At 42.5% G+C, this 11,309-nt stretch overlaps 1 protein-coding gene across 1 annotated transcript in view; it reads right to left on the reverse strand.

Moving 5' to 3' along the window:
• Positions 1-10,940, reverse strand: part of RNF17 (ring finger protein 17) — a 137,686-nt gene extending 126,746 nt beyond the window's left edge. Inside the window, exons 1-3 of the mRNA XM_063650630.1 lie at positions 9,981-10,940; positions 6,694-6,736; positions 749-6,316 (exon numbers count right to left, since the gene is read on the reverse strand). Coding sequence (XP_063506700.1) covers positions 749-775 — 27 coding nt within the window. The 5' untranslated portion in view covers positions 776-6,316; positions 6,694-6,736; positions 9,981-10,940. The remainder of the gene's footprint in view (positions 1-748; positions 6,317-6,693; positions 6,737-9,980) is intronic.
• Positions 10,941-11,309: the final 369 nt, after the last annotated feature.

Here is an 11,309-nt window from a genome sequence, read left to right on the forward strand (position 1 = left end):
TTTGACATGAGATTTGGGTGGGGATACCAATCAAAACCATATAAAAAGTGAAACATCAGAGCAGGAGGAGATGTTTTGTGTTCACAGAACTGCCCAAGTGGAGAAGAGAAATACAGAAAGCATTATGTCATTCAAAAGTTTGTATATTTTGAAAACATTTATAGAAATACTGAATATATAACAAAATATCCCCTAAAATATTTCTGCTCATAGATTTTTCCAACTATTATATGTTCTTTATACTTAAGAATATTGTTGGCCGGGCACGGTGTCTCACGCCTGTAATCACAGCACCTTGGGAGGCTGAGGCTGGCGGATTGCCTGAGGTCAGGAATTTGAGACCAGCCTGGCTAACATGGTGAAACCCCGTCTCTATTAAAAATACAAAAATTAGCCAGGCATGGTGGCACACACCTGTAGTCCCACCTACTCAGGAGGCTGAGGCAGGAGACTCACTTCAACCCGGGAGGTGGAGGTTGCAGTGAGCCAAGAACACGCCACTGCACTCCAGCCTGGGTGACAGAGTGAAACTCCGTCTGAAGAAAAAAAAAAAAAAAAGAATATTGTCCTGGCAGAGCCCTGAATATGATTGTATGCTTATCAAGTACAGTAGAATTTCAGCATGGGATTTGTAGTTAGGAAGAATAAAGTTCTGATGGGGAGGGATGAAAGGTGTGAATCAAGGACCGTTCTGTATTTCTTTTACTTCCTTTTTTCCTAGAATCTAACACAGAAGATATAAATTCACCTTTTCATTGTGGAACGAGGCTTTCATTCTTGTTCTGGAACATGGCAGCAATCATTCTCCAGTTAGATCTAAATGATTGAATTGCAAGGTGAACTGTCTTGGTGGCTAATTCGTCTTCCCTCACCTCCAGCACCCTCTTTTCCCAAGATCAAGCCATGTTCTTTTGTAAGGAACTGTATCTACTATCAAGTAGCCTGAAAATTAAGAGGTCCAATGTGTCTTCCAAGTCCTTGTTTCTATTTGGTATCATGATGTCTTTCACTGCTACCTTGCTGATCTGTTTTCCAAGGCTATACAAAGGAGGACTGCAAAAGTGAAGGGAATGGCAGAACAATGTCACATATGGGGGAAGGCTTCAGTCGATTTTAAGTTATTCAGGAAATAGTTTTCTAGCTAATGGGTTGTCAAATTATTTGCATCAGAACCTTTTATCTGGTTGATAGCTTTTAGGTGAGCTCTGTACTGACTAGCAATGGAAAGGGAACGGATGCCACAAGGACCTGCTTTAAAACCAACATCAACCTCCAGAAGTGGATCTGAGTGGTTTGATTTATGCCCATGACATACCCAAATCTGGAGAAAGTAAGTTCAAAGGAGGACAAAAATGTATGTAAACTAAGTAATAAAGAAAAAAAAACCCAACAGAATTCAAGCTATACATTTTCTGGATTCGCTATGACTTCCACAGACACAGAAAACAAAACGAGGAAGAATTATGATCAATTTATTTGATCAGCTCAAGAAACTATATTTTTTCATGTTGTCAAATTTTAGTATTTATTTTAGCAGACAATATGTGAGTAATTTCTTCTAATCATTTCTGCTATTTATAAAGTTTACGCTAAACATTTGATGTTTTATATATTCATATATTACTTTTTGGCACTAACTGAAAATGTCATCAGTTAGCTAATAATGTCTGCCAGAAAATCTTCCATATTTTTATGACATTATTTTATAAAAAGTAAAATAGATATTTATGTGTGACTTTACCAATCAAAAGTATGATATCAAATGGGTAGATTCAGGAAATGAGTTAAGCTACTAAAGAGAGAAGACACTTATTTAATGCCAGTAATTAATTCAATATACAGAAAATGACTAAATTCCACAACTATTTACAACATTAAAATAATGTAAATTGTTACTTGTAAGTAATAGCAAAACATGTCGAATAATGGTGATTTCAAATGTGTTTGCTTTACATACTATTTTAACTAGAAATGACTTTACCTACAACTAAAATATGACTGCTGAAGGTGAAACAACATAATTATCTAAACCTATATAGCAATACTATAAAGCAATATTAGATCCATGAAGAAAGTAATTTGGCTCCTTGTGGGCATTTTTTTTTAGGACCTGTAGGAACATCTTATAAAGTAACCTAGAAAGAAAAATGTGATTCAATTCAATTGTATTTGACAATTAATAGAACACCTTGTCCAAAGTCTAGGCAGATAATTTCAGAGACAAAACTTTTCATAAAACCAAACCTCATCCTTTGCAAAAACTTTCAGAAATAAAAAGCAAGTATTTTCCAAAACTCTGTCAGGGTGAATTTAACATAAAAGAGCTTAACTAGGTTTCAAGATGCAGAGACAGAAGGATCATTGATGTAATCCAGTATGGAATTTATTACATACTTATATGTTCTTGATTAATCTATTTAAGGGTTTTCCCATATACATATTATAAAATATTGAACAATTCATATGTTCCAATCTGTGAATAAGCTACCAATTTTGAAAAATTTGTAATCATGGTGAGACAAACTCTTAACTACTGCTAGTGGCAATACCTATTGGTGTAATCCTTTTGGAGAGTAAGCTGCCAAAACATTTAAAAAGACAGCCATGTTCATTCCCACTAATTCAGTAATTTCAGCTTTGAGAATACTTCCACAGGAAATGATCAAAAACCAAACAAACAAAAATGAAAACTATATCATAACAGTGTTTATTGTTAATAAAACAGAAAATAGGAAGTAATTTAAATCCATACCAATCTGTAACTGGCTTAGATCACAGTATATCAATTTAAGAAACACAGCAGTCAAGTGGAAAAGGACAAATATAGATATTATATATCTATATAGGAAAATGTACATGATATATAAGTGAAAACAGCATAATACTAAATTATATGTAGTTCTTGGCATATGTAAAAACTAGAATGTAATTATGTAACTATATAAATTATATATGGGAAAAAAAGATTGAATAATGCAATCTTTTTTTTTTTTAAGACAGGGTCTCACTCTGTCACCCAGTTTGGAGTGCAGTGCCGCCATCATGGCTTACTGTTGCCTGGACCTCCAGGGCTCAAGCTATTCTCCTGCCTCAGCCTCCCAAGTAGCTGAGGCTATAGGCACAGGCCACCACACCTGGCTAATTTTATTTTATTTTGTTTCTGCAGAGATGGTGGCTCACCATGTTGTCCAGGCTAGTCTCAAACCCTGGTCTCAAGCGATCTGCCCAGCCTCGGCCTCCCAAAGTGCTGGGACTACAGGTATGAGCCACCATGCCTGGCAGCAATCTTTATTGAATAATACAATCGTGGGTAGGAACAGGGAGGACTGTTTTTACTCCAAGCATCATATAATGTTGTGGTGGGAGATGCATACTTGTCTCCTCAGACGTCTTCTAATTGCATACCACCTTTGTGCAAAGCAGAAGGTCCTGAAAGAAAATGAAACAGAAGCACAGAGAGATGCAGAGGCAAGAAACAGAGAGGTGCTGCTTGCCTTTCTAAAGGTGTTCTGATTCTTTACATGTGAGACCTGGCCTGTATGTCTACTCCTGGAGTCTGAAAAAAACAAAAGCAAAAACAAAACTCTTGTGTCCTTATTATAAATTCCTTTAGTTTGTTTTAGACCATTTTGAACTGGATTAAACCAAAAACCAAAACTAAGACAGTTTTAATAATTTCTTTTTTCTTTTTTTTCTTTTTATTTTATTTTTGAGACAGTCTTGCTCTGTTGCCCAGGCTGGAGTGCAATGGTGCGATCTGGGCTCACTGCAACCTCCACCTCCCAGGTTCAAGTGATTCTCCTGCCTCAGCCTCCCAAGTAGCTGGGATTACAGGCACCCACCAAGACACCTGGCTAACTTTTGTATTTTTAGTAGAGTCGGGGGTTTTACCATGTTGGCTAGGCTGGTCTTGAACTCCTGACCTCAGGTGAGCCACCCACCTCGGGCTCCCAAAGTGCTGGGATTACAGGAATGAGCCACCGCGCCCGGCCAGTTTTCATATTTCTATCACAATCTTTAACTTGTATTTTTAAAAAGAATCTGTACTCCACTGTACTCCAGCATGTGCGACAGAGCAAGACTCTGTCTCAAAAAACAAAACAAAACAAAACAAAACAAAACATTTTTAATGGGGGACAAGATCCTCTACATTGATTTCACTATCTACTAAAGAGCCACAGTGGCCTAAGAAATTCCATGTACAACACAATCCACAACCTTTTGCTCCACAAATGACCCTTCTACTCTAGCTTAATTGGTTTATTACCCACAGATATTCTCAGAACCATCTCAGGCCTAGAATTGCCTCCATCTCCTCTCTCTTCCTCAACTCCTTGCCTTTCTTCCAGGCAAGGACAGTTCGTGGACTGAGTCAGTCCCAACATCCCTGGCCATCAGGTAAGGTTCCCCCTCTGCCTCCCCAAGCACTAACTGGCTCTCCTGCCCTTGGAGCACCAAACAATTCAGCACTGAAGTGTCTCTTTTAATACAGGTCATGTGTGATGCTAGATTGTTTATTAAGTACCAGGAGGCCACGTGTTTCCAGACCCAAACAGCATCCCACACTTAGGTTATCAATACATAGAAGAACTTTTAGTTCATTTCTTCAGTTACATCCCCTATTCTTCTTCACATGAAAATTTAGAAAGGGATCACAAATATTAGTCATCTGATTTATGATGCTTCAGAAGTTCTATTTTGCCAGAACCTTCTTTTTTAGCATCAACATTGTAATTATCTTTTCCGTTAGATTAGAAAGTCTGATTGGAGGGCCCCTTATATCATCAGCCACATCCCCCATCCCTGACACTCATTAAAGAAAGAAATGTCCCTTTCAGATTTGACCTGCATGCACAGAACTTCTTGCCCAAGGAGAAGAACATATCTGGGCAGTGTCCTGGGCGAGGGGGAGTAGCATGAGATGATGGGGGCTAACGAGGGAGGGTGGGAGAACAGAAGCCAGATCAAGTAGGGCCAGGCAGGCCACGCCAAAGATTCTGGAAATGGGAAATGGCTAAAGGTCTAAGCAGGGAACTAACAATCCAACTTACATTTAAGACTACTCTGGCTGTCATCTGGAGCAGGGCTCCCCCACCCCTGGACCAGTATCGTCCCTGGCCTGTTAAGAACCTGGCAGCACAGCAAGAGTGAGCATTACCACCTGAGCTCCACCTCCTGTCAGATCAGCGGCTTCCATCCACAGTGCAGGATGAGGCAGCCGCAGCCTCGGCGGGCCATCTGTGTTCCTCCAAATGACATCTTTTAATTATCTTGATGGCCAAAGAACATTCCTTTGTGTATATATATTAGAGTTTCTTGATCCCTTCATCTGTGGATGGGCAGGAGATAAAGCTTTTTGGAGTCCACATGCCTGAGATCACGCAGTGTGGGACTTTCTCCACCAGGCTCATTTTCTTGGACCTAATATCCTCTGGGTTTCTCCATGTGGCTGCGGATGACAGGATTTCCCAAAGCTTTATGGCTGAAGCATATTCTGTGTGTATCCGCATGGCAGTTTCTCTATCCCTTCAGCTGTGGATGGACAGGGCTGCTGTACATTTGGCCTGTGCCCATGGCCACGTGGAAGTGGGGACTCTCCTGGTGAACTGAAAATGCCACATTGACATTGCTGATAAACAAAATGGGATGCCTTTGAGGAGGCTGTACATTGCCAGGAAGAGATTTGTGGCATCGTTCTGCTGGAACGTGGATGTCTACGGCAACACTGCTCTCCACTATGCTGTCCTATAATGAGAGTACATTCCTGGTAGAAAAACTACTTTCCTATGATACGGATATTGAAGTGCTGAACAACGATGGACACATACCACTTTTACTTGCCGCAGTTTGCAAAAGACAGCAAATGCTGGAATTTTTAGTGAAGAAACAAGCAAATGCACATGCTGTTGATAGGTTGAGAGGAACAGCCTTCACGCCTGCCGTACATTATGGCTCGTTAGGTATAGTCGGCATTCTTCAACAAAATATTACTGTCTTTATTCAAGATATGTATGGACAGACAGCAAACGATTATGCTATTTGTGGTGTTTTGACTAGCATTCAACAACAAATTTTGCAACATAAAAAAAAAGATTCTTGAAAATGGTCTTCAAAATGACAATCCAGAAGCATCAAAAGAATGCAAGTTTGAAAAAAGGAGGAGCAAGTGCAGAAGATTCAGGGAGTTCTGATGAATCTGCATTCAGTATTTTCAAAGAACTGTGTGTTGATTCATGCCGTAAACTAGATGATGAAGACTTGACTTTTACTACCAAGCAGTATATCCCTGAGACTGCTTCAGAGTCTTTACTTGAACCTTCATTTAAAAAAGAAAAAAAATATGGTAAAAGGAGAAGGGCCTCCTGTAAAACATCTTTCCTTGAAGCCTACCACTGAAATGGAAGAGTCTGTTGTGAAGAATGCAGTAAAAAGAAAGGATGTATAAACATCCAGAGCAGAACAAGACTTAGAAGTGACTTCAGAGGAAGAAAAAGAAAGGCCTGAGAAAAGTGAAAATAAATAACCACAGGTTGAAGGAGGAAGAAGCACAAAAGTAAAAAAAAAAAAAAAAAAAAAAAAAAAAAATATATATATATATATATACATACACAAGTATCAGAAAACCTATATAATAGTACATCTGCTGACGATGATGATGGATCAATACAACAAAATCAAGGTGTGAAAACTTACCATCAGCAATTTCCCAGGAAGGAGAAAGACGAGTATGACAGGCCTGCAAAGAAAGCGTCAAAAGAAAAAGGTCAAAAAGCAAACACATTTTAAGGATGGCCTTGATGACTTAATTTGGCCATCTGAACAATACAAAATTCTCTGAGAGAACTTCTTGTCTCATGGAGTTTACTTTTTAGGGTATTGAATTTAATTCCAGCTTTAGAAAGTTGTTCAGTAACTCACTGTTATCTTTTACCTCAAAAAAAAAAAAAAAAAAAAAAAAAAAGTGTGCCAAAGGACCTAAGCCAAACACAGCATCAGATAAAGAAAGCAAGACTATGCAGAGGAGCGGATATCTCAACTACAACATGAAAATCTGTAGCTTGAACAGCAACTAGATGGTGCTCATAAGAAAGGGGATAATGAACAAATAGTAATTAATATCCAAGGCTGCTGTTTCAAGAGTGAAAAAGAAGGTCTGCTAGAAGAGGAAAATAAAGAATTAATCAATAATTGCAATCATTTAAAAGACTGTTTCGTTATAAAAAACAGAAATCAGAAGGCGAAGTAAGTATCAAGAAAAATAAATATTTTCAAGCTTCTGGAGAGAAAATTAAATATTTGGTTATGGCTACATGTTAAACTTAGTTGAATATAAAAATAAGTAGATGAAAAAGATGTTTACCATACTGTATAATTCCATTTACATGAAACATCTGGAATAGACAAATGTATACAGACAGAAAGTAGATTAATGTTTGCATAGGGCTGGGGCTGGAAATGTGTAGTGACTGCTAATGGGCATGAGGCATCTTCTTGGAGTGATGAAAATGTTCTAAAGTTGGACTGTAGTGATGGTTGCATGACTCAGTAAATTTACTAATAATCTTTGGACTGTATGTTAAAACAGATAAATTCTATAGTATATAAATCATGTTTCAATAAAAAACCAAAAGCCAAAACTAAACAAACAAAAACGAATGTTAAAGAAATCTCTGACAGGCCACAGTGTGCCATCAAAATTTTGTGACATGAATTATAAATTATGTATTTTTTAATTTTATTTTTTCTGAACTAGAGATAATCTGAAGAAAAAAATTTAATGAGAATTTTCACACCAGAGCAAACCCAGAAATGATAAGTCAATGAAAATGAGCTTAAGGCAGAGTCCCTTATGAAAAACAGAGCAATTGGCCACGCACAGTGACTCACGCCTGTAATCCCAGCACTTCGGGAGGCCAAGGCAGGTGGATCACTTGAGGTAAGGAGTTTGAGACCAGCCTGACCAACACGGCGAAACCCCGTCTCTACTAAAAATACAAAAAAATTAGCTGGGCATGGTGTCACATGCCTGTAGTCCTAGCTACTCGGGAGCCTGAGGCACAAGAATCATTTGAACCTGGACAGCAGAGGTTGCAGTGAGCCGACATCGCACCACTGCACTCCAGCCTGGGCAAAAGAGAGAGACTCCATCTCAATAAAAAGCGAAACAAAACAAAACAAAAAAGAGCAATTAATAACAAACTGGAGGTCCAGCATTTCCTCTCATCCTTTTGTCTGGCCATTAGCTTTTGGGTTCTCAATAACGGAAGTTTTCTCTGAGTTCAGTTTCTCTGGGTCCAACTCAATGATCTCATATTCCTTTTGAAATGAGGCATATAGTCAAAAGCTCATTGCATTGGTTAGACATTGTTTTTTAACTGCAGAGAGAAAAAGAATAAGGGAAATTGATTCTAAAATCTTAAGCAATTGTTTTACTCAGAAAGTTCTAGGCCAGCTGGGTGTGGTTTTGCACACCTGTAGTCCCAGCTACTTGGGAGGCTGAGGCAGGAGAATTGCTTGAACCCGGGAGGGGAGGTTGCAGTGAGCCGAGATCGCACCACAGCACTCCAGCCTGGACAACAGAGTGAGACTCTGTCTCAAAAAAAAAAAAAAAAAAGAAAGAAAGAAAGAAAGAAAAAGAAAAAAGAAAGTTCTAATGTTTGAACTGTGCTGCTGCACTCTTCATCTTTCTGCAAGTCAGCTGGAATCCTGTATATTGCTGAGAATATCAAATCAAAATTGAGTAACAATAGGTTCCGTAATTTTAAAAAATTCCCTCAAATCAAATGTTGTGCAAAAATAGATGAACTTAAGGGAAATAATTTTAAGGTGAGCAAGGTACACTTCTCTTCCAGTACATTTTAATTTTAAAAGGAATCATGGCCGGGCGCAGTGACTCAGGCCTGTAATCCCAGCACTTTGGGAGGCCGAGGTGGGTGGATCATTTGAGGTCAGGAGTTCACCACCAGCCTGGCCAATATGGTGAAATCCTGTTTCTACTAAAAAAGTACAAAAAAATTAGCCGGGCATGGTGGCACATGCCTGTAATCCCAGCTACTCAGGAGGCTGAGGCAGGAGAATCGCTTGGACCTGGGAGGCGGAGGTTGCAGTGAGCCAAGATCATGCCATTCGTTGCACTCCAGCCTGGGCGACAGAGTGAGACCCTGTCTCAAAACAACAACAACAACAAAAAAAAAACCTTTTAGTTCTTATTACACTTATGAGGAACAAACCCTTGGCACAGATTGTTGCAAAACACTTATCCCTGAATATGTTTTATCCTGTATCTCCACATAGACATTTCAGTCTCACTGCAAGTCACCTTACCATTTTACTCGTTGGTTAAAACAAAATGAAAACACAAAAGGATGCAAATTAAATCTGCAAAATAAGAGATTACCAAAATAAATTACGTGTGAAAAGGTTACATTAAATCCTTTTTGTTGTTTTTGTCTTGAACATTCACTATTGAACTTGAACAAGCTTCTGCCACTACCGGCAGTTACAGCTAACACACTTTTGTAGATTTTCTATTTAAACCCATTTCTAAGTCACAGGCTATCTGGGCCATGAGCCGCATGTGCCCCAGGTGTAAATCAAATGAAGCCTTAATTACTGCCACTTTTGATCTGTATCTAATTCGACCTTCTACCCTCATTAGCAGAGGGCTGTGGCTCCATTTGGTTGTGGAGAGGTTTCCCAAAGCCACAGGGTGTCACGATAACTCAATTAGGGGTGAAAAATTCAAGAACAGAGGTGCTTTCTTCCAGGACCCTGACCCTCGCTTCCTGCCTGGAATCCGGAGCTGCGTGGTTCGTGGGCTGGAAAGGAAATGTTAAAGCTCGGATCAGTGCGGATGCGAGAGGCAGATGTCAGGTCCAGCCCGGAGCGGGAGGGAAGCCCAGCAGCCCCGCCCCGGCAGCAGGGCCAGGCCCGACTGTGGTTCCGACGCCGGTACCGGGCCGAGGCTTCCCTCCTCTCACCTGAACCAGGCTGGGTAGGGCCCGAGCCCTGGGGCCTCGGTTTCCGTACCAGGAACCGCTTTAGCCAGCCTGGGACTGCCTTTAGAGCCGCTGCGGCTTCCACCTTCTCTCCCGAGGTTTGTGAGCCCTGGCTGGAAACGCTGCGTTGGGCAGGCAGGCCGGCCGTTTGAGCGCAAACCGAAACTCAGCTAAGGGCTGTTCCATGGCGCGCGCCTCGCACCTGCTTGCCCAGAAGGGAGCGCGCCCGTTTGCGGCAGGGCCCGTGCCCCGCCGTGCGCCTGTGTGGCTAAGACCCCTGCTGCGCGTGCGCGCGGGTGTGACCCGCGTCCGCGGAGTTTATGACGTCCGGGAGACGGCATGTACCTTCCGCCGTCCTCCCTTCAAACGCACGTCGACACAGTGTCACCTCCTCAAGCCATAGGGTGCCGAGTCTAAAGCACAGGGCCGCCCCATGCCCCTCTCCCAAGGGCCGCTCTGCCTTGCTCCATCTCACTTCAGGGCCCCAGTCCCCACTGATCCAGGCCTGCCTGCGGGAGCTCTGTTGTTGGCACCAGTGAAGAGCAGCACCGTGAGAGGATGGTTCCAAGGCATGGGAGAGGCCCCTGATCTCTAGGATGTTCTGGTGTCAAAAGGAAGGACGCGAAGATAACAGATTGTCTAAGCAGCTGTGTTCTCTGGAAACAGGATCAGAATTGGGCAAACCACACCCCAGCTGGCATACCGAAAATTATTTCAAACCCTATTAGATAAGCTGTGAGTTCCTTCAATGCATTTACCGCAGCATAAACGCGCACTGCGAGCTGGCGAGACCCAGCGAGAGGTGCAGACTGCGCTGAAGGGGGGCGGGAGCGGCGTAGCGGGCACGGTCCCAGCAGTAGAGCCTTGGGAAGACGTCGCCGGCCTGCGCGGCTCCCTGCTGGGGAAAAACTCCAGTCTCCTCAGCTTGCCCAGAGCCCAGGGCTGGCGGATGGAGCCCCCTCCATAACCACCGCACGACCCCCACAGCTTCCCCGCCGCGCTCCGCCGCCGCCAGTGCCCCCGCGCCCGTCCCCTCCCCGGGGCGAAAGCCAACGGCACCCATTGGTCGCCTGCGGGCCGCGAGGGCGGCTTTCACCGCTGCGCGGCGCATCCAGCCTTGGGACGCGGCCTCTCGGCGAGGAATCTGAAGAGGTCCAGTGTTGGGGCAGGGGTACAGGTGGAAGGGGCGCCCAGGGGCTCAGGTCTCCTGTCCCCGCCTCCCCGCTCTCCCCACGCGCAGGCAGGCCCGCGGGTGGAGAGCAGCTCTCTGGGAGAGCACGAGGGCCCTCGCCTGGCTTTCCAAATTCAGGA

This window comes from Pongo pygmaeus, chromosome 14, assembly GCF_028885625.2.
Source record: "Pongo pygmaeus isolate AG05252 chromosome 14, NHGRI_mPonPyg2-v2.0_pri, whole genome shotgun sequence".
Classification (NCBI taxonomy): Eukaryota; Metazoa; Chordata; class Mammalia; order Primates; family Hominidae; genus Pongo; species Pongo pygmaeus.